General features: G+C 57.3%; 1 protein-coding gene across 5 annotated transcripts in view; it reads right to left on the bottom strand.

The window, feature by feature from the left end:
* IL11RA (interleukin 11 receptor subunit alpha) overlaps positions 1 to 26353 on the bottom strand; it is a 32746-nt gene extending 6393 nt beyond the window's left edge. The window contains exons 1-13 of one of the 5 annotated variants that reach the window (XM_063179951.1): positions 13341 to 13554; positions 8820 to 8919; positions 8425 to 8485; positions 8151 to 8317; positions 7863 to 7977; positions 6987 to 7019; positions 6014 to 6177; positions 5635 to 5798; positions 5390 to 5531; positions 4892 to 4987; positions 4612 to 4711; positions 3902 to 3981; positions 3244 to 3785 (exon numbers count right to left, since the gene is read on the bottom strand). In XM_063179951.1, coding sequence (XP_063036021.1) covers positions 3769 to 3785; positions 3902 to 3981; positions 4612 to 4711; positions 4892 to 4987; positions 5390 to 5531; positions 5635 to 5798; positions 6014 to 6177; positions 6987 to 7019; positions 7863 to 7977; positions 8151 to 8317; positions 8425 to 8485; positions 8820 to 8919; positions 13341 to 13541 — 1440 coding nt within the window. In that variant the 5' untranslated portion in view covers positions 13542 to 13554 and the 3' untranslated portion in view covers positions 3244 to 3768. Of the gene's footprint in view, positions 1 to 3243; positions 3786 to 3901; positions 3982 to 4611; positions 4712 to 4891; positions 4988 to 5389; positions 5532 to 5634; positions 5799 to 6013; positions 6178 to 6986; positions 7020 to 7862; positions 7978 to 8150; positions 8318 to 8424; positions 8486 to 8819; positions 8920 to 13340; positions 13555 to 14197; positions 14258 to 18338; positions 18535 to 26262 lie in introns of those variants that run through there. The other 4 variants (XM_063179955.1, XM_063179954.1, XM_063179952.1 and 1 more) reach the window with 4 other exon arrangements.
* Positions 26354 to 27231: the final 878 nt, after the last annotated feature.

Genomic DNA, 27231 nt, shown 5'->3' with positions numbered 1-27231 from the left:
AATCCCTCTGGAGATGGCCCACATTCTCCCCAGTACTCTCAGGATGTGAACTGGTGACAGTTCAGGCTCTGTCTCCTCATGTGATACCATTTATATGAGGACTGGGTGCATAGGTCACACCCAAGACTTGTCCCAAACACAATCCTTGCTCTCTGCCCATGGGCCTCTCATCCCTCTTCACAAGTCAGCCCCTGCAGAGCGAGCATCTTTGATGCTTGGGATGGTAACTGAGTGTCCAAATACCTATCCATACATTCATCTATAAATTCATCTATCCCTTCCTCCCTCTGAGGAGGAAGGGATAGATATCCCTCCCATATATATATCTGCATGTCTCCTTCCCTCAATCCATACAAGAGAAATGTATTCTCTTTCCCTCCCTGCTGAACCACTGACTGTGTATGTACCCTTTGCTCTCTGCATCGTCTCATGGCACATATGGGTAGATGTATGTTTCATGGCTGTTCTGTTGAAGCTGCCTTTCCTTCTTTCCTTGGCTCTGGATTTGGCACAGAAGGAAGCAGGAGCAGCCATGAGAGGTAAGTTGAGACTGTTTTGCTTCACAGTCCTGTGCAACTCGCCTCCTCCTCTGCAAAATGCGGGCTGATCCTGGCAGCGAGGGAGGGAGAGGAGGAGGCTAATCCTGAGGGCCGGCTCAGAAATTTGGCAGAGCTGGTGGAGTCAAACAGTCCAAGCAGTGCTGCACAACCGCCCACAACCAGTGCCCTGCTGCAAAGGCTTTTGCCAAAGCTATGGATTCCCCTAACAAGCCCCTGCCTAAGACACGATCCGCTTGCCCTGTGCTGGATGGAGACAATGGATATGGGTGTCTGTGTGTCTCGGTGCTGGGGACCCTCCCTGGTGTGTAGCATTGGCGGATGGAAATTTTTCAAACCAAGTACATCCCAGGCCATGTTCTCCTGCACTTTTTTTTCCTGCCGGGCTTGGGCTGGTCCCTGTTCCATGCCAGGAAGCTGGACCCATCCCTGCCTCATGTGGATGCAGTCCATGGGCTGCTTTGACCTGGCATGTTCTCAGCATCCCCAGGCCTGGCTTGTACCAGCTCCCCTGGCGATCTTGGCATGGCATCCTCCCTGGGGTGGGTGGGATACGACAGCAAAGGCAAGTTTGGATGTGCCTCTCTCTACTTGGGGCAGGGTGCATCCAGGCAGGGCTCCAGCCTGCAGCAAGAAGGCTCCTGCTCACTCAGCAGCTGTGTGAGCCACCAGGGAGCCCGAGCCCGGAGGAAGTGCCCTGGCCCCACAGTGGGACAGGGAGGTGCCGGCTCTGGGACTGGTCTCATGGTCCCTTCCTGTTTTTCTTCTCCACAGCTTGAAGACAAAGTTGATTTTGGCATCTGGATCCCTCTCCTTTAGTCCAGATTGCTGCTCACCCCAGCCCTCCCCTTGCATCTTCTCAGTCCACTGGAAAGCCCTGTTTGCCCACGTCCAGCACCAGTGCATCCTCCCCTCTGGCAACAGGGAGGGCAGCACCAGGCACCAGGTACCTTTATTCTGCAAAGCACAGGATTTTCTGCTTCCTTAGTGTTCCCAAGGCCTGTGTGTCACATTTACAAGCTGCTGGGGCAGGGAGCTGAGCCATGGGGCATCCCAGCAGGAAGCTGCAGTGCAGGCAGGCAGGACTTTGTGGTGGCATGCAGACCCCTGCCTGCTTGGGGTATCTCAGCTGCCAAATGGATGGCAGGTCATGACTCCTGACATCAGAGAGGAAAGGGGTCACCCTCCAGCGCCATGGGCAGCAGGATGCAGTGATGAGGACCAGATGTGCCTCTCCTGGTCACCAAAATTGGGTGTCCCTACTGCCCGGCCAGGCAAGCCCCAGCGAAGGAAGGGGACCAGGGCTTGGCACACAGAGACCACAGATCTATGGGTTTCCCAGAGAGCAGAAAAAAACTTCTATTTGGAGCATCCATGGACCTTCTGGAGTTTAAAAGCAGGCAGATTACAGGGGCCAGAGCTGTTGTCTCCCATTTTCTGGCTGCTGTGCTGCTACATCTCAAGCAGGCATCAGTCTCCAAACCAGCACCCAATGCTGGGAAATTAGTAAGTTGTTTGCCAACACTGGAGCCACAGCTGTGGGATGGACATCGCCTAATGTTCTACAGCATCTCTGGACAACCACTGCCTTGATCCCTTCCACAGTGGCAGAGGAGTGGGACCTGGTGGTGATAAGAGGAGGTTTCCAGTGGTGAAGGCTGCCCATGCCATGCTGGGGACTGAGCAGAGACAAGGGTGACTGTGTGACACATCAGAATGGGTGTTGGTTGGGCTGGGTGCTGGGGACCAGAGCACATCAGATGATGGCAGTGTGATACAGCTGGAGCTGACAAGCCATGGGATGCACCTGGGAGAGGTGATGTGGCTGCTGAACCTGGAAGTCCAGGCAAGATCTGGCTCCTTACACATTCCCAACTTGGAGACCTGCCTTACCTGGCCTGTGGAGAGCTCTGCTCTGGCGCAGGGACAGTGCCATGCCAGCAGCACACTGCAGTTGGAGGGCTGACCCCCATCTCCCTCACTCAGTGTCTGTGCTCATGAGGGACAGTGAGGGGCTGCAACCCCACAAAGGCAAGCATGGGGAGCCCTCACGGCCCCACAACCAGGACACCCAGTGAGAGAACCAGGGCACCCAGTGAGAGCAGCAGGGAGCCTGTGGCACACAACACGTTGCAAAAGGCACAGCCTGCCTCAGATCCCTCCAACACAGCCCACATAAGGACCCTTTGTGGCTGCCCCAGTCCAGGCTCCCTCTGCACCGTGGGTCCAGAGGCAGCCCCAGGACCCAGGTGGGTCCCCATCCTGCACTGGCTCTGCTCCCCCTGCTCCACACTTTGCTGCTGTCTGAATTTCCCCTAGCTCCATCTGGATCTCGTTGGGCTGCTGGCACGGAGCACTGGGGTCTGGAGGTGCCAACACATGGAAAACATTAGAGGGGCTGGGTCGAGGTGCAGCAAGGGGGCCACATGCAGAGCAAGGGGGCTGTGCAGAGGGTCCTGTCTCAGCTGTCATGCTGGTGAGGGCAGGGGAGATGTCCCACCCAGCTGCCTGTCTGCATCCCCTTCTGGCACTTAGCCTCAGCATGGGTCTCTCTCAGCCCCTGCAGGCACCTGGGGACAGGGCAGAACAGTTTGGGAGGCAGCCCTGCTGCCTGTGCACCTCCTGCAAGCACCATTCCCAAGCTGGCACTCACCCCCGCTTTGGCCCAGCATCACCTGCACAGGGGTTTTGCCTGGACAGTGCCAATGATAGCATTGGCATATCCCCTTTATTGGCATCTCTGCTCCGTCCAGCCACAGCACGGGGGTTGGGGCAGAGGGAAGGGGCAGGGGGTGTTCTCTTCTGCCTGCTGGCGGCAGGTGGGGGGTGACAGGCAGGGAGCAGCACCCCACTGATGCCTGGCACCCCCGGAGCCTACACCCACGGTCCCCCTCAGCACTGGGCAGTGCAGTGGGGCTGGCTCAGTCTCTTATCCCCATTGGTTTAGCAGCGCTCTGAGGTGGAGCTGGCCTGTCACCCTGAGCCTGAAGTGACTCCAGCTGGCTCCTGGTGGGCTCAGGCAGTCCAATGCTCCCGAGAGCAGAGCCTCTCTCCTTGGGATCCATCCTGCAACCCCGGGGTGCTGGGGGCTCCGGCAATGTCCACAGCTGTGGGGTGACCCAGCAGGCGTGGGGTCCTTGGGGGCCAGCAGTGGCATCAAGTCCCACGCGTGGGCAAGCGGGTGCAGGGAGCAGGGATCGGCCAGGGCTCACTACAGGATCTGAGCTTCTGCCAAGAGAGAGGACAGGGGGTCAAGGGGGACACTGGAGACACTGACCTGCCCCATGCCCTGTGTTCCCTGCCCCACATTTCCCCCCCATTCCCCACCCTGCACCCCGACTCACTTGGTAGTGCCTTCAAGTGGGTGGCAGCAACCAAAAAGCTGGGTTTGGTCTTGTCCTTGCTGTGTTTCCTCACCCGGAGCCTAGGGATGAGAGCATTGGTGGCTGAAGACCCCAAGCAGCCTCCCTGAGCATCAGGACTGCCCAGATTCCCAGGGATCCTGCTCTGTTTCCATCCAGCTGTGCCCAGCTGTTCCCAGCTCGGCTTAACCTCTCCAGTGGGTCAGCTCCAGGGCTACAGCAGCAACTGGTCACCAGAGGGGATTGGGATGGGAACAGGGACTGACAGCAGAGCCAGAGCAGGGAGATCCCAGGGTGGTGGGATGAGAGGGAACCTAGGGACAGGATTCCCAGGGAGCAAAGGCACATGGAGGGACATCTGTGCTGACTCTGGAGTGTGAGACTCTCCAGCAGGAGCCTTTGGGAGGATATTAGAAGGAGCAGCATCTTGAGGGGATTCAGAGAAAGGTCCCTTGGATCTGGGGTCGTTGGAAAGAGCCCAGGCAGGCTGGGCAGAACTGGGTGTGCTGGGAAGAGGCACTGGCGAGGCACAGGGGCAAGGGGAGCATAAACCACCCCACAGGGCATCTCTGGGTGTGTTTTGGCAGGGACCCCAGAGTAGGGCTGGGGGATCACAGGACACTCATGCTGAGGGTTCAGGATGGGATGGGGACAGCAATCACACAGCCCCTCCTTCTCCAAAGCCAGCCTACCAGATGAGGATGGTGATGACAAGAACAGCAGCCAGGATGAAGAAGGCAAAGATCCCAAGGGACACCAGGACGGCCATCTTCTCCAAGGGGTCACTGCCGTCTGGGACAGAGAGACTGTCACAGCTGAGGGATGTCACAGTCCCCAGCACCTGGGGGACCCTATGGCAAACACCTGGACACTCCCACAGCCCAGCACACATGGGCATGGGGCAAGACACCCTTCCCACTGCTCTCAGCACCACACATGGCCCTTCTGCCCACCCCCCCTAGCTCTACTCACTGATGGGCTCAGGGTTGGGAGCCTGGGAGGGCTCCTCATCCAGGCTCTCCAGTCTGGCATATGTAGTGGTTTCTTCTCTTGCTGTGGAGGCCAGGTCTGGAAGGACAGAAGGGATGCAAACACTCACCAAAAGCATTTGCAGCACCCCAGGGACCCACAGAGAGGGGTGTGGAAGGGTGTCTTTGTGCCCCAGAGGTCCCACGAGCCCAAGGGTGCTAATGGTGCTTTGGAAGCCCCTCTCTATTCCAAGCCTGTGGGGGCAACCCCCAAATGGCATCAGCACAGCTCTAGACTGACATGAGCTGGGAGATTTGGTGAGTTTTGTCCTCCTGCAGCTCTGCCTCCCAACCTAAAGTGGCCATGGAGTTGAGACTCACTCTGGTTGATATTTCGGGATTGAGTGCCATGGGGAAGGGACTGAAGAGGGGAAGTTCAGAGTTCTGGAGGGATTTTGGGGAAGGATGGCACAATGTGGTTGGCAGCCTGTCCCTCTCTCACCTCTGACTGGCGTTGCCCGGGCCTCAGCACTCCACTCGCTCCAATTCCCCGCATCCAGGAAATCTTTGGCACTGACTTGCACCACGTGCTCCAGCCCGGCGAAGGCATCCGTGATAACCTCAGACAGATTCACCGTCTCTACCTGTGCCAAGCAGAGGGGAGCTGTGGGGCAGGCAGGGGCACCTCTCCCTCGCCCCATGCACTCCCTGCTCCTGTGCTGGCCCTGCCTTCCCTTGCACACTCACCACGGACCAGGAACGGTGGATGACGGGTCGGTACTGGAGCCGAAACCTCAGCTGGAAGTGGGGCTCCTTTGGCCAGGAGGAAGGGTACTTCCAGCTCACGTGGAGCCGCCGTGGGGCCAGAGGGATGGGCTCCACCACCAAGCCCTCTGGAGGGTCTGGCTTAACTGTGTGGGAAAGGACAAGAAGCCTTTGTCACCCCACACTGCCGTGCACAGGGTTCCCTGCTGTCCCCCACAGGTAACTGCCCAGGGATGGACAAACAGTGGGATGGATGGATGGAAGAATGGATGGATGGATGGATGGATGGATGGATGGATGGATGGATGGATGGATGGATGGATGGATGGATGGATGGATGGATGGATGGATGGGGACTCACTGATGGCCTGCATGGTGACATCAAGGAGGCGGTAGCTGAAGCCCAGGGGGTTCACCTCGGTGATGTTCAGGCGGTAGGAGCTCCAGAACTCTGACCTGTGCACGGTGCAGGTGCCGGGGCGGGACGGATCCTGCACGCACAGCCCCACATGCCCGTTCTTGTTCCTGCAGACAGGGAGGCACGCTGGTGACATGTCCTACCCTCCCACCATGCAGAGTTCCCAAATGCTGCCAAGGAGGTGCCATGGAAGACCCTCATGCCAGGACCCTGTGTGGAGGAGGCAGCCTGTCACAGACATGTTTTATGAAAAATCCTTTCCTTAGGATTTTTTTTCTCCTGAGAAGCTCAGAGACCTCAGGAACAAAATGTAAACAATGGTTATCTGCTGCTGTGGAATGCAACAGGTGCATCTGTGATTGGTCTCATGTAGTTGTTTCTAATTAATAGCCAATCACAGTCAGCTGGCTCGGACTCTCTGTCCGAGACATAAGCTTTTGTTATCATTACTTCTTTTTCTAGTCTTAGCTAGCCTTCTGATGAAATCCTTTCTTCTCTTCTTTTAGTATAGTTTTAATACAATATATATCATAAAACAATAAATCAAGCCTTCTGAAACATAGAGTCCGATCCTCATCTCTTCCCTCATCCTGGCACCCCTGTGAACACGGTCACATTAGCCCCTCAGGCTCAGCTGCACTCATCCTTCCAGAGTCCGGCATATCCCTCTGAGTGTGACAGAAGGGATCCTCATCCCAGCTCCATGCTCTGTCTGGGAAGGTCCCTGCCTGAGGCAAACCCTTCTCCCTGAGGCAAACCCTTCTCCCAGACTCCCAGCGTAGCTGGGAAGGAGCTGGCTCCCTTTGGGGGACCCCCAGCTGTTGCTTTAGGGTCCCTGCTGAAGGCAGCAGCAGAGTCTTTGGGATGGGGGCCAGTCGGGAGCAGGGAGCAGGAGCAGGGTGGGAGTCAATCCTACCTCCGCTTTTCTTCGCCTGTCAGGGATTTCTTCCTGCCATGGAGACAGATGGAAAAGCAGATGATTAGGATGAGGGGGCAGCACAAAGTGAGCCCCACCATGACCCAGAGGAGGGATAGGAGTCCACACTGCAAAGCAGCCCCACACTCCCATGCTGGTACACACATGTGACAGAATGGGGGAAAGAGCCAGAACCATGTCCAGCTCTTCCAGGGAACAGCCTGGCAGCAGGAGCTGGTGATCCCAGGGAAAAGAAATGGGACACCCTTCCCTGCCTGGGATTTCATCACACAGAAGCAAAGGCACTGATAAAAGCAGCTCCCCAGAGCCTGGCTTCACCCTCCCCCTAAAGCCTGCCAAATCCCCTGCTTCCACTCCCCCTCCCTGTGGAGCCCCTGATGCTTCACTCAGCCCCCTCCCCACCAAGCCCTCGGCTCCTGCAGCTTTCAGCAGGGCTGTGCTTTATGAGCTCCATTGGACTTCAAAGCCGCCCGCTAATTTGGCTTGCAGGGATAATTAGAAGCAGCAATGCTGTCAGGGCTCCTTTCATCCTAAAACATGCCGGAGTGTGGAGGCTTGCAGATGACCTGCTTCTCTTTCATTGCCCCTCTGGTGCTGGCAGAGCTGTCAGCAGGGAGGGAACCTGCCAGTGCCAGCCCCCCAGTGCTGCTGAGACCCCCATTGAAAGCAAGCAAAGGCTTGGTGCTCTGCTCACCCCAAAACAGGACGTGCTCTGGGGTGCAGCACAGTCCTTGGGGCAGGAGGTGAACCCAGGGCATGTGTGGGATGGCCAGATGGATCTGGTGGTTATCCTTGGCTGTGACCCAGAGCTCACACCATAACAAGCCCATTCCATGCCCTGCGGGGACACTTCACCTGTATGTGGTGATATATCTGGTGGGAAGGAAGGTCTCCACACTGGAGGTCCAGGAGCAAGAGAAATTCTCGTAGTCAGATGCTCTGCACGACACAAAGGGAACTCCAGGCAGGTCTGGGGTCCGGGGAAAACAGCAGTCAGTGAGGAGTCCCCCATCCCATCCCATCCCATCCCACAGCCCATCCAGCACACAGTGCCAACACTGAGCCCCCTTCTGGCAATGCCCTGGCAGGGCTGCAGGCACCACGCTCCCCTGGAGCAGCCCAGCTCCCAGGCATGCTACTCACGCCCCAGTCGCAGGGACACGGAGTGCAGCAGGCTGCCGTCCTCGCCGTGGCAGCTGTACGTGCCCCCGAGGGCCGGGCTGGCGCTGGGCAGCACCAGCGATCCCTGCTGGATCACCGAGCCCTCCGGCAGCGCCGCGGCGCCCGCTCGCCTCCACCGCACTGCTGAGCTGGGGAGGAGAGACCAGGCAGGCTCAGCGAGAGGACAGGGATGCCCAGCCCACCTTGTAAACCATCCCACTGGATAGACCGCTTGATGTGCATGGAAAAGACTTACCTGGCACGGGCACCAGGGCATGACAGGGTCACGTCTGTCCCCAGCTGTCCATACTGCACACCTGGAGAGACACACGTCCCCAGATGGGTGTTAGCACTCCATAACGCCCCACAACAGGCCTGGGGGGCGGCTGGGGAGCCCCTGGGGGTGTATCCCACAGTGGGCACTGGCTATGGGGTCTGGCTTTGTGCAGGTACCACCACAGGGCAAGGACTCGTCCCACTTGGGGCTGGGCAATGAGCAGAAACACAGGTTGGCCATCACTGTAGGTTGTAGGGCTGTGTTTCACACAGTCCTGGTAGGTCTGCTCCTGTCTGGGGGAAATGGGGTGCCCTCAGGGGCCTCATGGGACGTGGGGAGGGGTGCTGTATGGGGGTGCTTGGTAGGGGTCTCACCTTCCTCTCCCCAGTCTTCAGGGATAGCAAAGGAGGCTGATGCCAGGGCTGCTGCGAGGAACACCATCACCCTGCCCAGGCTTGGGATGGAACTGTGCATCTGCAGGAGGCAGACAAGGGGAGGAGAGAGTGTTATTCCCGGCAATGGGGCAGCTGATACAGTCCACAGCCCACAGCATTCCTGCAGGGCCTTGGATCCTACATTTCCCTCTCATCTCACCCCATCCTGCTGGGGACAGAACAGGGACTGAATCCCGGGACCCCAGCTGGGACATCTGGCAGTGTCTGTGCCACAGTCACAGCTGGTTCCTGGCTGCTGAGCAGTCCCCATGCCTGGGGCAGGGATGCAGGGGGCAAACACTGACCAGGAGCTTAGGGCTGTGTGGGTTAGGGGGATTAAGGGTTCTTTGCCATTGCAATCCTGTGCTGGGAGCCTTGGCTGGCTCCCAACCCCAGGGTGGTCCAGAGACCTGTGCATGTGCAGCTGGGGTGAGATGGGACCAAGGAGAAATTCTGGCCTGTATTTACATGGCAGGTGACAGCAATCAGATCTAAAGAGGCTCACAGAGCTGGGGAGAGCAGGGCTGTGACAGCTCAGGTTGTACCAAGTCTCCCATCACTCACTGCCCGTGCCTGCACCCCCCGTGAGGCTGGTCCAGGTAAGGCTCCATGTGGGGGAGAATGGGGCTGAAATCCCTTCCTCACACTCAGTGATCAGCAGTGAGAGGAGCAGGGGATGCAGGGTCAGGGGTGTGCGCCCTCTCCATGCCAACCTACACCTCTGTGGGCACATCAGCCAGCGCCATCCTGGGCAACACAGCCAGTGCTGCCCTGTCCTGCCCCACCACCATCACCCTGTCCACCACAGCCAGCAGTGCTCTGTGACATCCACCCCATCCAGCAGTCTTTCTGTGCCAGCCAGAACTACCTAAAGCATCCAGAGCCACCTGCAGAGTCCTGCATCAGCAGGACATATCAGCCAGTGTCACCCTGTCCATCCCAGCCCCATCTGTCTGTGCCAACAAGCATCACCCCAGGGCATCCACCCTGGCCAGCATCACACTGTCCCTACCAGGAGTGCCACACAGTCTCTGTCAGTCAGAAATGAATGATTTTTCCCCTGCCCACCCCTCACAACTGGACATGCCTGTTTATTTACACCCACTCTGCTCCCAGCTGCAGGCAGGGCACATAAGGCAGGGAGCTCCCTGCCAGCCCCAAGAGCAGGCATAAATCTGCAGGCATAAATCTGTGTCCCCCTGGGTTGAACAGCTGAGGGAGTGGAGAGAGGGATGCTCCAGCCCAGCAAAGACACCCCAGAGCAGCAGCCAGCTCCCCTCCTGTGGCTGAGTGTCCATGGCCACAGACCAAACCGCCTGGCGAAGGAAGCAAGAGCTACAAGGCAATCTGCTGCAGGGGGGAAGGCGTATGGCACCCCACATCAACCCCGCTCTGAGCATGCCAGGCAGCCTCAAACACAAGCCCCAAATGTAAATAATTTCATGAGACTGTCATAAGCTTTTCCTACCAAACTACCCTAGAAATGTTCCCAAGAAATATCAGTCAAAAAGTCTCTGCCAAAACTATGCTGGTAAGTAACTGGGAACATTTGGCCTGAAAGTAAAATATTTTGGTGATGGAAAAAAAGGAAAAAAAAGAAGAAGACGAAAATGAGTGTATTTTTTCTTAAAAGCAGAGACCAAAAATAACTCCAGAAACCACGTGGGCTAGAGTGAAGGAATAGTTCAGGGGGGAGGAGGAAGGGGAGTGGGTGTATGTGTGTGTGTGTCAGGAAAAAGGGAGAGTATGTTAATATACAGAGAGAAAAATAGCTTTAAAATAAAATAATTTCTTCTCATGACCACCCTGGTTTTTCATTCAAACACTGCAGAGGGTATCCAGCCCCTCTCCATAATGACCCTGGTGGTTAAGTCTGGTCAGGGACCACTAACCCAGACCCCCACCCTAGTGGTCCCTAACCCTAAACCTAACCCTAAGACTGCTCATCCTGATGGCCAGTCCTCATCTTCCACCTTTCATCACCCTTTGTGCAGAGCTCCCCATCCTCAGACCAGCACCCCAGGAGCTCCCCTGCCTCAGAGGGGCCCCCCTGCCAGCACAGTGTGAGAAGGCAGCACCAAGCCCCTCCAGACACACTGACTCAGTAAATGACCCACATGAGCAGTGCCAAAAACTATCCCCGGGGACACAGAATCACTGCAGAGAGAAGGAGCAAGCCCTTTCTTGCCTGCCCAAAGGCCAAAAACAAAAGGGGAAAGAGCCACAGAGCCAGAGAGGACCAGAGCCCTCGTGTGCCCCAGGTGCAGAAGCAGGGCAGGGGGCCAGGTGCTACAAGACAGCCTGGCCAGAAAGGATCCCCTTATTTTCTGCCACCAAACTCCCTGGCCAAGGGAAAAACAGGCGTGCAAATGAACACAAGTGTGCGAGTGGCCAAGCCTACCTTCCTTGGAGGCTCCACACCCCCACAGATGGGCACACAGGCAAAGAAAACATCCCTTGATGCTTGCACTAGCAGTGACACATTCTGGGGACACAGAGTCCCGGCACACTGGTCCTGGAGCCGAGCCGGGACAGAGGGAACAATCAGAGCTTTTCTTCCTCCCCTCATGCTAATCCTGGCCAGAGAGACGCCTGCCGCCAGCCCAGGCTGGGTGACATCCCATCCCCTTGCCACAGCCAGGGCAGAGGGACCCGGCTCAGCCTGGGCGTGTGGTTTGGTCCTGCTGGGAAGGGCAGCAGTGCTGGACCCTGCTCCCCCAGCACGGGATGCTCCTGTCACTGGCATGGCCAGGGTGACCAGCTGGCTCTGGCACCCGTGGGTGTGAGCCAGAAATGCAAGGTTTCACTCTCCATACCCAGATCCTGCTGTTCTGCTGGGCACCACCCGAGCTCATGCAAAAGTTTTTGGCCAGTGGTGGGGAGCAATCCTGACATAAGCCCCTTCCTGCTTGCAAACTGAAGTGTTGAAAGCCAAAACCTCCCTCAAAACCATGGCCATGTGCACCGGCACCAATGCCCACCTTGGGTGTGACAGCTCCCTCGGCACAGCTGATCTGTGCCATGCCCTGCTGTGGCCTGGCAAAGCCCAGCACAGATTCCTGGGGGAAGCCAACTTTCCATTGTGTTCAGGGCTTTGAAACACATTGCGTTTTGTTTTCTTAGGTTTTTGTTGTTGTTTTTCTTTTCCTTTTTTTTTTTTTTTTTTTTGCTTCATTTGAAGTTGCTCTTCAAAGCAAGTGGGCTGCACACAGAGCTGGGGTGATGGGGACAGGGACAGAAGCAGATGACACTGTGCCTCAAGGCTGCACATGGCAGCATGAAGACTTGGGATGCTCCCCACTAAGCACAGAAAGCTGGGGTGCCTCTTAACCTCTTCCTAGGGTGTTAGGAGCTGCAACAGAGATATGGCAAATAACTCAAGAGCACTTGGCAGCTCTGCCTACCCTGTGCTGGGCCTTGATGGGAGTCACCCACCTGCAAAAAGCAATGGGCAGAGGCCCAAAGCTGGCTCTAATGCCCCAGAGATGGAATCACCCTGAGCATCCCCGGAGCTGGGGAAGCATCCCTGGCCCCGTGCTACAAACTCTCCTGTCTGCCAGTGATTGCTGTAGGAAGAACGTCCTATGCTGAAATGCAGAATACCGCAGGAATTCCCCTCTCCTTGTTTCCCCTGTGGGGAAATGTGCCTCTGGAGCTGTGCCTTGCTAATCTCTCTGCACCTGACAGGCCTGCAGAAGCACCATGCCTCACTGAGGAGCCATGGCATGGTCTGAGCAGGTCCCTGTGGCTGCTGCTCTGCCCAGGGCCCTGGAATCATCCCATCCCTGCAGCACTGTTGATTCCACCATCACTGCATGAACGTGCGCCTGTGCAATCCCAGTGCACTGGAATTACCCCAGTTAAACCAGTAAAACCAGTAGGAGTCTTTCCCTGTAAGGCAGTCCCATGAGACCTGTGTTTGAACATCGGACTAAACCCAGAACAGTCCTGATGCAGGACTTAACTCAGGGCAACTCAAATATTGGATTATACCCCACAGCCCAGAAGGAGAATTAAATTCCACCCAGCCCAGGGCGACAATTAAATCCAGTGCAGTCTAAATGTGTGGTTAAATTCAGCCCAGCCCCAGGACTGGGGCTGAACCCAGCTCAGCCAAAATGTGAGGCTCAAACATGTGGTTTAATGTGGCATTAAATTCGGCACAGATCAGGAGTGGAGCTGACCCACAGATCAGCTCAAACACAGGGTTAACCTCAGCAAAGCCCAGTCATGGGGTCACACAGTTCAAATGTGGGGCTAAACCAAATGCAACCCTGGCATAAGGTTTAGCCCAGCTCAGCCCAAACACAGAGATAACCCCAATATTGTCCAGTTATCTTCACAGCCAGGTACAACACACATCTCCATGCAACCACACCAACCCCTTGGTGATACCCAGCCGACCCCAGCCCCGCTGGTGTCCAAAGCCAAGCCCAAACCCCTCCATAACCCAAGGGTCACCTCTGTCCTCTGTGGAGCCAGCAGTCCCTGGTGCTTGGGGCTGGGGGGGCCTACACACCTCAGCCTGCCAGCAGCCCCATGGAGGTCAGGCTCTGCTCCTACCCCAGCCGGGAAACTCTCACCCCAACGCCCTGATTTCCGCTCTCCCCTGCTCCATCCTGCAGGAAGAGCTCTCTGGCTCCTGGTTGCAACTGGAGGCATCGGCAAGGGCCAGAACAGCGAGGGCTCTGTTAGCAGCCAGCAGCCCTGACACTGTGCCAGCTGGCAGTGCTTGCGTTCCGAGGGGGGAGAGAAGGGGCGCCCCCCTCTCCACCCCATCCCCACACTCCTCTCTCCAAAGCCACGTGCCAGAGGCATTCCTAAAAATAATCTCGCGGCTGTAAAGACACCTACCAGCGCTGTAGCTGCAGTGCTGGTGGGTTTCTTTACAGCTTGGAGATTATTTTTAGGGTGGAGGCATGGAAGTTGGTGGGAGGGGGTGCTGCATCCCCAGTGTCCTTGGCACATGGTTACAGGACAGGGATGGGCACAGTGCTGGATCTGGGGACAGGGGTGGGACCTGCCAGCAGAGAGCTGGGCCACCCTGTGATTACAGCAGGGTGGGAAAGGCTTTTCCTGTCCCAGGAACATTTTGGGATTTGAGACATTTTTCTGCTCCTGGGCTCAGCCCAGGCTGGCAGAGAATTAAGTGAGCGCACAGCTCCCAGAACGGCGGAGCAGCTGGGCACCAGCCTGCATTCTGCTCCCCCGGGACCATCTGCACCTCCCAGAACAAAGCTCCCCCACAAGCTGGCCCTGGAGCTGACACAAGAGCACATGCACCCATAAATGCAGGGGATAGACACACATGCACATACCTGTGAACACCCCAGGCACACCCAGCTCCCTCTGATGCTCCTCATGAACTCCAGCCTGGGGCTGGGAACTCTGATCAGGACCAGGGCCCCACAGCATCCCTCACAGGCCATGCTCCCCCTTCTCTCCCCCTCTCCAAAGCTGGCTGGAGCCCAGGAGCCATCAGGCTCAGCTCCATCCTCGAGGCACGAAGGCGCATGGGTCAGCCAAAACGCAGCAGGGCCAAAATAAACAGCTCACCTTACACAAATGCTCCCCCAGCTAGCAATTTGCTGTCACTCCTTTTGCAAAACAAAATCCCTTTTGGGCAAGAGAAGGATTTCAGGAGTCATTAAGGGCCACCTGGGCAGCCATATAAAGCCATCAGCAAGGGGTGGTCCAAATAAAGCCACCAGCAAAGGGTGTCCCATTAACCTCCTGTACACCACCAGCAGTGTTGGTGAGGGGCAGGGGGATGGAAATTGCAGAGCCCCAACGATGTGTGATGTGGGGATAATGGTGCCAGCCTCTTTCTCCTGGTGGGATAACCATGACCTGTCTTCTCCAAGCTTGGAGTCAATCCTACCTGCTTTCATAAAATCATTGAATAATTAAGGTTGGAACAGACCTCTAAGGTCATCAAATTTGCCACATGGAGGTGGCTCAGAGGTGGCAGCTGGTTGTAAGGCACATGGCAGGAACAGAGGCTGGGAAAACTCCTCACTGGGGGCAGCATCCATGCCCCCACATCACACTTCTTCCCAAGCCAACTAGATGGCAGTGCCCAAGCCAAAATGAGATGGAAACGTGGCAAAAAGTGGAAAGAAGGGGAGAACATGGGGGCTGCTATACAGGGCCAGGGGATGGGGGCTGAGCCTTGCCTAAGTTGAGAAGGTTGGAAAAACACCGTCGGGCTCATTTTTTGCTAGGGGAAAAAAGCCCAGCCAAGTTCTGAAAGATTAAGTGTGATTGTATCCAAGAGGGGGAAAGCAGAGCCATGCAGTGAGTGTGCTGACACATCTCCTTCCCCAGCGCTGGAGAGAAGCCCCAGCCCCACTCGGGGCCAGCTCTGTTTACAGGCTCCTATTGTCTCTCTTTTTTCATTTGGATTCCCCCCCTCCAACGTTATAGTTCAGGGTAAACAAAAGCAAGCAGCCTCTCACTCCAAACATTTCAGCCATCCCAAACTTTCTCCGGAGGGGGGCTGCCCATGGAATTTTCCTCATCCAAAAGAATTTCGAAATGTTCCCGTTGCAGCCTGCTCTGACTGGAGGCCAGGACAGCTCTAAAATTCTTCATGAAATGTTTGAGCTGCCCTGTGCACTGCCACAGCTCCGGCTGTGCCCCAAAGCTCCCCCCATGCACAGAGAGATCCTCTGGCCTGGCCAGAGGGGAAGAGAGGCACATTCCAGCCTGTGCAATTCCCCACAGCTCATCCCAACCACCCGAAGTGAGGCAGCAGGCCTTGCTGAGGCTGGATCCCACCTTTCTATTTTAAGCTGCCACTTCAGTTCTTATTCCTCCGAGTCAGCAGCGCTGGTGCAAAGTACTTTGGAGCGCTGCGGGGTGTGTGTGGCAATGCACCCCAAGAAAACACAGTACTACCCTTGGCAGGCAGAGGGGAGAGGGTGCACGGGTGCCAGAGCTCCTCCTGGGAGTGGTCAGTGGCACCTCGAGCACCAGGAGCACCTTTTGCAGCGGTGATGCCTCTTTGGTGCTGCTGGTGACCCAGGGCAGGTGGAGAAGGAAGGGATGGTGTGCTGATACACCCCCGAGGATGGAGTAGGGGCACGGCACTGTGCCATGCACGCCCCTGTTAGATGGTGTGTGGAAGGGAGGAAAAAAATGTATTCCAGGATGAGCCAAGTGCTGGGTGCCCTTTGAGTGTGCTGCTCCTTGGCACACATTGTCCTGTCAGGGTATGCACCCTGGCCCCAGAGGGGGTGAACCAGAGACCCCCAACAGCTCTCTTGGCTTGGGCTAAGTACAGATATGAAGTGAAGCCCATGAGACCCTGGCATAAGGGTGCCAGCACTGCTCTGCCTGCTGGTAATGGGGGCACTGGAGGTAGATCCTGAAACAACTGGAAGGGGAAGAGCCCAGCTAAAACATCCCACAAAAAGCCAACAGTTGCAGGAAGTACCTAAAGCTCAGCCCAGCATGGATTTGAATGTCAATGCAAGCCACTGGAGTGGCCTGGCCTGCTGATGTCCCTGGTCTGCTGTCCAGAACAGCCCCTGGATGGGTTTCATGGGCTAGATAGCCCTGTAGTCCAAAACATAACCCGACATGCTGGGGCACCCCCACATCCTCCCTCCCTGGGCACACGCGGATTTTAGGGACTGCAACCTCTTGATGAACATGCTGTTCTTCACCCCAGGGAAGGCAAAACATTGCTGGTACCTGCTGCATCTCCCACCCACAGCATCCCACCCTGGCGGGCACAGAGCCCTGTGCCACCACAGCAGCACTGGCAGGGGAGAGATACCTCAGCTCCACGCCGGGCTGGAATCTTGCTGTGGGACAGGGCTCTGCCGGGTGCCCCCGCTGCCTCTGCACCATCTCCCTGCGCCGCCTCGCTGGGTTCTCCTCCTCCACGGAGGCTGCTCAGGGGTTTGGCGTGGGAGCGGTCCTACCCCCCCACCCCCAGCAGCCCCCTCCCCTATAAAGGGGCCAGGCAGCGGCTGTGTGGGGAGCAGAGCCCCCGACACAGCAGATGGGGTTTGTAAAGTGAGGCTCCCCCAGGTGTGTTTGCCTTGGCCGGGGCTCAAGCCCGTCCAATTAGAGCTATAGAAAACATATCTTACAAAAAAAAAAAAAAAGAGGGGGGGAAAAATAATCCTCTCCCCTGCGCTGGGGCCCAGGGTTTGGCCGGGGTTTCTCGGCAGGCCAGGCGCAGGCGATGCAGGCTCTGCTGGCAGCAGCCCGGGGAGGGCGGGATGTTTGTGGATATTAAAATGCAGTCGTAAAGTAGAAGAAAAGGGCAGCCTTGTTTCAGAACGAGTCTCCGAGGCTTTCCCCTCTCCCGTCATGCTCGGCACCTGGCCGGCAGCACGAGCAGCTCCCCCTTCCCACAGCCCCCCCAGCTCACCCAGGGCTGAAGTGCTGTCAGTGAGACCCCATCCCTCACGGACTGAAACTCATTGTCTCCAGGAGGGAGAAGATTTGGGAGGGTTCCCCTCTAATGTTGACCCATATTGGGTCAACATTACAGCTGTGCTTCTGTAGAACCCACCCCTGCACATCCCTTCCTTGTCACCCCCACAACTCTCTGCTTTCCTTGTCCACTGCCCTGCCTGACGGAGCCAAGGCTGGCAGGCTCCAGCTGCTTGGCAGCAGCCATATGGCAGTCCCATGGTACTCCACTGGTTGGCCTCTCCCTGCCTCCCTGCTGGAAGTAAAATAAGCTGGATGGTCTTTGAGCCCAGACTTCAAATTATTCGCAGGCACCCAACACCCTGTGCCCACACAAAATAAGGAAGACATGGCAGGGTCCCATAGGGCTCCTCCCATTCCCGGGGATCCCACACATCTCTGGAGATCCCTCTCCTTGGACTATCTCCCCAAATCCATCCCTGAAGCAGGATGCTGCCTCTCCACAGCATCGCTTCTCTCTCCATGCTGCCATGTCCAGCTCTGGAAAGTCACAGCAGGAGGCTGGGAAGCAGTTGCAGGCATCAGCTCAGCGACGGAGGGTGGCTCCATCCCGGCCCACCTGCTCAGCTGGAGATGCCCAGCGCACATCTGGTTTCACCACTGCCTTCTGCCGCCCTTCCCAGCTTGGTAAGGAGGGGACTTTGTGCTGGGAGCGTGGAAGGGACCCCTCCCCCATCCATCCCCGCCCCTATCCCTCTCCCTTTGCCTGTCCGGGCTTTCCAAGCGCCTGCCCCGCGGGGTCCCGAGGCACATGGCATCCCCAGGCACGGCCCAAGTGAGTAAGGCCCCGGCAAGCGAACCGGGTGCCGGCGGGGCGAGCAGGGCCTGTCCCTTGGCCGCGCTCCCTCCCCGCGGTGGTGAAATCACGTCTGGAGAAAGGCCGGGGAGCGAGGCGCCGGCCCCCCCGCCGCTTCCCAGCGAGGATGCTCGCTCCCCGCCCGCCCCGCTCTGCAAACCCCACCGCAGCCCAGCAAAGGGGTGCTCCCGGCAGGCAGCACTGCCTCATACCTCATCTCCTCCTCCTCCTCGCTCCGGATCCCATAGCAGCATCCCAGCTGGGGAAGTGGCTGTGAGAAGTGGAAACGCAGCAGCGAGCCCCAGATGCTCGTAAAAGCGCTGCCGGGGAGTGGGCAGGAACCTCTAATCTCCCTGTAAACCCGCCAGAGGCTGGGGGGCAATCGGGGATGGAGGGGATGGAAGGGGTGGAGGCGTTGGAGGGGATGGAGGGGGTGGAGAGGGTGGAGGGGATGGAGGAGATGGAGGGGATGGAGGGGATGGAGGGGATGGCGGGGATGGAGAGGATGGAGGGGATGGAGGGGATGGCGGGGATGGAGGGGATGGCGGGGATGGAGGGGGTGCCCCTCTAGCCGACACAGCACCCCTGCCGCGGCAGAGCCAGCTGGCTCATGGAAGGAGCTGGTGCCTCGGGCTGCCTGGGAGCGGCAGAGGGGACAGAGAGGGACGGGCCACCAGCGCTCGGCCTCGACCTGTCACACGGCACGTGCCGGCTGCGACGGGGGGTGACTCATGCGGCTCCGGGAGCGCCTCCGCCGGCACGGGAGCGTGGCTCCGGGTTAGGGTTTAATGATCTGCCTTCCTCCGCAGCCCATGCTCTCCGCTCCCTGAACCGCCACAGGGACCCCGGGAGTGCCGTCCATCCCCCCTGCCTGGCCGGGGCTGCTGGCATGGAGCGAGCAGGGCTGCGGCGGGGAGCTGGCTGGGAGCACGCCGAGGCTGCAGCTGGGGGCTATAAAAAGCACGGCTGTGGTATGCAGCGAGGCACTGAGAGGGGAGTAAAATAAAATCAGGTGGTGGAAGAGCCGGGTGCTTGCTTCTGCACCAAGTCTGGCGGCGGTGCTGCTCCCCATCGCCCCTTCCCTGCTCCCTGCCCGGCTGGCTCCCGGTGAGGCTGGGGCAGAGCCGGGAACTGGGACTTGGCAAAGGCTGGGAGATGCAGGGTTGGGCTGGCGGGGAGCGGAGGGGCTCAAGGCTGGGGAAACAATCGCTGGCTCTCGTTCACGGGCTCCTTCCCGGGATGGAAGCATTGCAGCCACCCCTGGTCCAGCTCGGAGACTCCTGATCCAAGCCCTCAATCCTCTGGCAGCTCACACCAGAGGATTAACCGCGCGCTGATGGACGCCAGAGCTGCCTTTGCCAGGAGGGAGCCCCAGCATCCCCCTGCACCCGGATCCTCGTGGGGACCTCGTCCAGAGGGGACAGTAACGCCACAAGCTGGGTACAGAGAGGACTCCCCCCAGGCTGGCCAGAGCTCCCTGCCCATGGACACGCCGTGTTTGCACAAGTCTGAGCAGGGGAAGGTCAGATTAATTTTAAAACTGAATAAACAAGGAGAGAAGGCAATGCCAGAGCTCGCCCTTCTCGGTAGGGATGCCCAGCAGCAGAGCACAGCACCCGCAGAACAGCTCTGCCCTGCCCAGCGGTTCACATCCCCCTGAGAGAGCCGGAACAGACCCACAGCCAGGGGCCTCCCTTTTCCACAAGGAGCTCCCAGCTGAGTCAGTGTTGGCAGCAGGGAGAGCGGCTCCTGCCTGATTCTGCAAGATTCCTCTGGTCTCCACAGGAAAGCATCCACCCGGGACCCCCATCCCACTGGGAACAGCACCAGGGCTCGCCTGTTCCCTGGCCACAATGCACAATGTGGTCTTGGGAATGAACAAGGAGGAGAAAAGAAAATAGTAAAATTGTTTGTAGGTCAAGAGGAAAAGGAAAAAAAAAAGAAGTTTGTGTTTTTCATGCCAAAAGGAAAATGAAAACCAAAACATTTTGTTCTAAATGATAGGCCTTGTTTAGTTTTCAGTGGTTTTACTTTTTAAAAAAAGGTTTGAGTTAAATCAAGCTAAATTTGTCTTCCAAACATTACCTTGGGGCAGGGAATAAAATAAATTGAAAAAAAAAAAATAAAAAAGAAAGAAAGAAAGAATAAATCAAAACATCTCATTTGGAAAATGTCAAGAGCAAAACGCGCCGGCTTTTCCAGCCTGGGAGAACCGCAGCCGGGCGCTGAACCCAGCCTCAGTTCACAACTTGGGACGGCTCCCCCCGGAGCAACTTTTTTTCCCGGAAAACAAAGCAGCTACTGTGCCAACTGATGGCTGGCATGGCTTGTGCCCTGGTGCCTGTGTCCCATCAGGGATGCCCCCACTGCCCATGCCGGTCCCCAGGACCTGCTGGAGCGTGGAGAGGCCCTGTTTCAATCAGCAGCCATGCGCATGAGCCGAATCTGAGCTGCGCTGCTCTCCAAAACTCCTCTTTAAATGTCTTTTCTATTAGGTCAGCATTCCTGCGTCGCCCAGGGAAGGTGGTTACGGCCGGCAGCCCGGCACACAGGCTCCTCCGTGCTCGCTGCTGGCTCCCCGACAGCAAGCAGCCTGCCCACGCTATTAAATTACTGAGAAAAATGGATCGTTTCACCAAAAATTAGGTGCAGGAACCTCTCACACAGTGGCAAGGCGAGCTGGTAATTGGAAATTCATAGAGCTGGCCGCAAATGCTGCCTCTGGCTCTGCTCCACCCTCCTCTGGTTGTGGTGAGGGATGGCAGAGAGGCATTTGCTGCCATCCCTGAAATGCTGTGCTGATGGAGATGCAGCAGCCACATCACCAGCAGCAATGTGAGGTCTCCCACATATCTTTGTAGGGTTAAATGCTGCTGCACAGTCTTCTGCCCTTGATAGGTGGGGAAAATAGGTGATAAAACCTCTCAGAGACCTTTCCAGGCACTGGAGAAAGAAAGTTCTCCATGCAGAGCTCACCATCAAGCACCCTAGTGGGGACATATCTCATGGGGACAAAGTCTGGGGATGCAGCAGGACATGCTGCCCCAGCACCATCCTATTCTTAGAGCAGCACCCCAGGGCTGCTTCCCCACAGACCTTGCCTTGCTCAAGTCCTTCATCTCTCCATCACCAGGCACAGTGTAAGCACCACTGCTGCTCCATCTGAGCTTGGGCATCCCACCATCCTCCTGGACCACTCTGAGCCCAAGCCTCCGTGCCTTGAGAGCTCAGAGCTCTTCATGGCATCTCCAGGGCAAACCAGACCGCTTCAGGAGCTGTCAGAGAACCCTGTGCATATCTGCAAAAAGCTGGGAAGCAGGAATGTGGATGAACAGCAGATCAAGAGCTGTGTCAACAAGATACTCTGAGAGACCAGTCCCTCACACTGACTGCTCCCTGTGCCAGCACAGGAAATGGAGGCACTCATCTTGCTTGCTATGTGCACTGTTTTTTGTATGCTGGGGTGCAAGGACTGTGGGCACAGTCCCAGCTGGAGAGGGGAAATGGAGCTAGGCACAGGATCAGGGAGGCCAGAGAAAACGGATGCCTCCCCTGGCACAGCCATGCTCCAGCCATGGAGCTGCAAAACTCAAAGCCAGGATGGGGTGGAGCAGCCTCAAGGGGGCCATGAAACAGCCCAGCGGGAGCCTTGCAGGAGCTGAAACAATCAAAAGCAGCCAAAGCACTGAGGAACCCCCGGGGTTGCGTGTTGGCCCTTGCAAGACAAGGATGGAGCAATAGCTGGTTGGGTCCACCAGCTCCTCCTAAGCCTTGAGGCCCTCAGGCAAAACTCATGGAAAGCAAAGACTCCTGCAGAACTCCCCAGCAGCCGGGGGCTGGCCCTGGCCCTGTGAGGAAGTCTGGAGAGGTTCCAGCTGGCCCGGGCACCCTGCGTGACAGCGGCTTGTGAAAAACCACTCTGGGCCACTGGGCCGGGCGGTCCCTGGGGACCTTTGCAGGGCTGTTGCAGCACAGCTGTTGTGAGCTCTGTCACAACACTGGCACGGCACTGGGCTGGACCACAACGAGGACCCTTCATGACAGCCCTTTCTGGTTTTCCCTATCCATTTTTGCAGGAAGGTAAGGGCTGAACTTCGCCTTTCATGATGTTACTGAATTCAAAAGGAACCGATGCCCATTCCAACCTTCATCAAAAAGGGACTGGTGATGTGCCTTTGGGACTATTGGTCTGGCTAGGATGAAAGCCCTCTGTCCCAAAGGAAGGGGATGGTGAAAGCACAGGAAGGCAAAGGAAACAGCTGGACAGGCAGAGCCACGCCAGCCCGGGGGCTCCAGGGATGCCATGCCAGCCCTACTGCCCCCACGTGCTCTTCTGTGAGCACATCCACGCCCCTCAGGCTGCCAGCAGCATGGCAGGCAGCAGCCCTGAGCCCTGTCTGGAGCTCCCCAAGGTGGGATGACACTTAGCTACAGCTGAGCACAACACTCCTCAAAGTTAATGAGTCAGAAGATCCTCCCCAAACAGCTGCAGAGAGGATGGTCCACCAAAGCTGGAAGCTTCTTCCTTCCCTTCTTCCCCTCAGTGTGTCATCAGCGCTGGCTCCTCAACAAGGGTTGGCATGCCTTGTTTTCACTTTGGGAGGTGAAATAAACCAGAAGATGCCCAAATGATTTTATTTCCACCATAAGGATTTCATTAGATGGCGGAGCCCTGAACTTTCCCACCTCTCCCTATACGGCAATCTCTGCGGGTCCATAACAATTTTCATTAGGCAGTTTCTATTTTGGCTCTCCCTGTACTGAGAGGAATGGACCAGAGCTGAGCAGCCTCTGGGGAGTCCCAGGCTGAGTTCCAAAGTGCTTTCAGCATCCTCCCTTCTCCTGGCCAATGCAGTCCTGCCTGCACGCAGGCCACCGCCACCTGCATGGGACAGCCCCATGTCCAACCTGTCAGATCTCCTGAGATCTGTCCAGCCTTCTTGTCCTCTCCAAAAGCATCTTTAGGAAACATGTATGAGCAGGTGGATGTGATCTTCCCCTGCCCAGACTCTTCCAAAATTCCTCAAGAGCCTTTTCAGCAATGATCAATGCCCGCTGCAGCAAGCCCAAGCTGTGCTGGTCAGATGTGACCAATGTAACCTCAGTGAGCAGCCCTGGTAATAAAGAGGCAAATCACATCTTGGCAGGTTTCTTGTCTCTTTTTTACTGGATGCCCCCAACTCAAACACCAGAGCAGAAGGAGTTTTTTTTTTGCCACGTCCCAGACTCGTACCATTAGAGGGAAGGAATTGCACCTTCCAGCCCAGCCCAACCATCCACCTGTACTGGAGAGCTTGGCAGATGCTCCAGGGATTGCAGGTGCTGTGACCTTCAAAAAGAGCCCAAAGCTCACCCTGTTCCACTGCCATGCCAGGGTGACTCAGAGACCTGGGAAGCAGTCAAACTTGAGAGACAATTCTTAATTACACACTGATCCCTGCAAACCTGCTACTAATCTCCAGAGGAATTTTCCTTTTTCCATGGAAATGGTCCATGGGAATCTGGCTGTTGGACAAGACTCTACCACAACTGCAAGGCATCTGCCCTTCCCCACCTTCATAACCTGGATGGGAGAAGAAAACCATCCCTGGGAGGTGCAGAGAGATTTGCTGGTAGAAACTCAGGTCATAAGGTCATGGCATCCCTGGCTGGAGAGATTTGGTGATTTTCACACATGTGATGCTGTGGTAACCACAGGAACACTTAGAAAAACCAAAAACTCTCTAAACATCCCAGCAAGCCAACTCAGACATCCCAGGGCTAATCCCTTATGCTGGCATTGTATCAGCATCCCAAATGCTGCTGAAGATCCCGTGTGCTGCCTATAGGGAAGAGCTCTCATACCATCCAAACTCTGCGCTTGGCTGTATCTTGGGCAGGGGCAGAGCCACCCTCTTTCATGCCTAAGCAAGAGGAGGGGAAACAAGCTGTGAGAGATGCAGAAATTTTCCAAAGGGAGGAAAAGCAGAGGCACAAGCCGGCACCTGCCCCTCCTGCAGGAAGCATCTCGCAAGGGGTTTTCCTCCAGAGCCAAACCCGCAGGAGAAGGGGAGGCAAGAATCCCTTGGCTTGCTTAGCCTAACGAGGAAGCTGTAAATATAGCAGGGTAAACACCAGAGAGGGAGAAGAGGTCTTGAACTAAAAGCACAATGTTGGCACAAACCCACAGGGGAATAAGCTCTCCAGGAACGCACTCGGCAGGAAACCAGAGGGAGGTTGAGGCCTGTGTGAGCAGGAAGAGCCTGGAGTTGCCTTTGAACAAGAGCAGGGTGGAAATAAAGGGTTTAAACTGAGTGCTCAGCTAGTTCATGGCAGGTGAGGATGTCACGCACTGCAGCCATCCGTGAGGGTTTCCTCACTCAGGATGGTCCAGGTGAGCTCTGTGAGAGGGGCAGGAGAGGCAGGACACCTTCATGTGTGGGCTGCAGCTGTGGGGCCACCTCGGTGCCCACCCAGCATGACAGCTTCTGATAAGCCCAGCAGCTGCAAAGGGGAACTGCTGCTGCTGCTGCGATGGGAACGGCGCAGAGACTCAGTGCACTGTGAGTCATTCATTCATCCCTCACAAACAGGGCCTGCACTGGCCAAGCATCCTCCTCCCCCCGCCGCCGGGACAGCTTGCTGGGACAGGGAAAAAGTGGCTTATTAGATATAATCAAGTCAAGTTTTCCCCTCCCTGTGAGGTTCCTCTTCCTGGAATAGGAAGCCCAAGACCAGAGCTGCTTTTCTTCCACCTTCCTGCAGGCTCTGCCATTAGCTGCACCCTCCAGGGAGTCCTCCCCACCACCCCACTGAACCCCACATACCCTGTTCACCCACTGCTGGTGACATCCAACCCTGAGAACAGCCCCGCTGTCACCAGTTTGACCCTGTCCCCCAGCTCCAGTCCCATTTTTGCTGCCATGCTTGGTTTGCAGCTCTCTGGAGAGCACATATTGCCCCTTTGTTTCTGCCCAAAAAGTGTCAGGTTGGTGAGGCAGAGGGTGTATAGCTGATGAGGAGGCATTGTGGCCATTTCACATCCTTGTCCCTATCACAGGAGGTCCTCCACCAGCTCCCAGCTCCCTCTGAAGACCCTTTCCCTGTGCCAGACTGGGATGAAGTGTGCCTCATGTCACTGCACACGCCATAACCTAGCTGTGACCTGCCCTCCTGTAAACAGGTAGAGTGCAAACACGCCACCTCCTCCTGCAAACACAACAGCCAGACGTGGGGCAGCCACCTCCTGGCACACAAGGAGCTTGGGCAGCCCCAGAAGTCTCAGCTCTGGCTATGCCACACAGTCCAACACCATTTTGTGTGCATGAAAACACATCGGTGAGCTGCTGCAGCGCCAGGCTTCTTCCCATCCATGGGGACCAGGCACAAGGTAACCTCAGGCCCCATCACAGTGGGGTCAGAGTTGCTGACAGAGATGTCCAAGCCAAGCTCCACGCCTTGGACACCTCTGACAGCCTTCACCAGCCCAGAGGCAGAGCTGGTGGGGACCTGGTGGGTGACACAGCCTGTCGGTGAGGGTGGTGGTGGGCACAGCCCAGTGCTGGCCACTCATGGGGCTGGCACGGACAGAGAAGCTGGGATTGACACAGCATCCCGGGGCAAGGAGGGACAAGGCAGGCAGAGCCCTGCCAGCGCCCGCGCATGGGAAAGCGCCTCTCTCAGCGCCTCGCCTAATTGGGAGCAGCTTTTCCCTGGACCCCCCAGGAGAAGAGGGGGCCTTGCCAGGGGGGAGGCTTTGCCTGGCATTCCAGAAAACTCCCTTCAGACACAGTAGGGGTGTCCAAATCGGGAATGGTAGGGGGTGGTCTGTGGAGGCTGGGGAAGGGGCTCAAACATGCCAGTCCAGGAACATCAAACCCCGAGCATCTCCGGGCAAGGCGGAGGCGCGGAGGGCGGAGAAGGGGGAGCAGCCCTGGGAACTCACAAGCAGCCGGGAGGGCAAGTCCCTGGCAGCTGCTTTGCGAGGGGGCACAGACACGCAGACATCCACACACACACCCGCACAACTTTCTCCAGCCGGGCAGCAAACAGCTCCGGGAGCTGCCTGACCGCAGCCGCGCGTCCCTCACCGCGAAGTCGGGGCGGCGGCGGCCGCTCGCTCCCCTCGGCGGCTGGGGACCGGGGAGCGCTCCCTACCTTCCTGCGTGGCGCCGCGGCTATGTGTCCATGGCGCTGTCGGAGCGGGAGCGGAGCGGGAGCGGGAGCGGGGCGCCCGCACCGGGCTGGCTGGGGCCGGTAGCGCAGGCGGTGCGAAGCCGCCGGGGCTGCCGCCGCCGCTCCATTGGAGCAGGGCTCTGCCAATCTGCCGCCACCACCCCGGGACGCTTCCTGCCTGTGAGCCGCCCCCCGGGACCGGGAGGGATCCGAATCCCGCGCCCACCGCTTGCCCGGGATTCGCGGTGTTCCCCCCCCCGTGTCAGTCCGGCCGGAGCGCTGGGATGGGGATCCCACCGTGGCGCACTGGTGTGCGGTGCCCTCCGGGGCACGAGTGTCCCCCCGAGGCTCAGGAACGCCCTCGAGGATGCACAGCCCTCCCCGGTGCTCTCGGGGGTCAGCATTCACCAACCGTGCCTGCCCCCATCCCTGCATCCCGGCGGAGTGGAGGCAGGCGGGTTCTGCTGTGACTCAGTTTCCCTTGCCCCTGGGCCGGCCATTTCTTTGGGGTTTATTATTGTGGTGGTTTGTTTGATGGGGAGCATGCGGGGTGAAAGCTGGCCCTGGGGTTTGTGTCCCTGAGTTGAAGAAAAGGCTCGTTCCTCCTCGCAGCTTGTGGTGTGTGCTTGCATCCCTTTTTTGCAGGACACGTCCACCACCCAAGCTGCTTTCCCTTGGAAATGGGTTTGGTTTGCCATTTTATTGTAGTGAAAATTCTTAATAAGAAAAAGATTTGTTGGAAGTGTGCAACAGGAAGCCAGCTGGTGAAGACCCACTGGGAGCTTTCCTCTCTGGCAGCACCTGAGGCCAGGTCTCCTTTGGGGTTTCCCCATCTGATGCCATCAAGGCTGGCACTGCTGGAGCCCTGGGACGCACCCAGTGTTTCCCTCCCCACATTGTCTCTGCCTGTGCAGAGATATTGGCCACATATTCCAGGTGTGTGCAGCATCC

Source organism: Melospiza melodia, chromosome Z (genome assembly GCF_035770615.1).
Source record: "Melospiza melodia melodia isolate bMelMel2 chromosome Z, bMelMel2.pri, whole genome shotgun sequence".
Taxonomy (NCBI): Eukaryota; Metazoa; Chordata; class Aves; order Passeriformes; family Passerellidae; genus Melospiza; species Melospiza melodia.
Note: the sequence above shows the minus strand (reverse complement) of the source record. Positions and strands in the feature narration are given on the sequence as shown.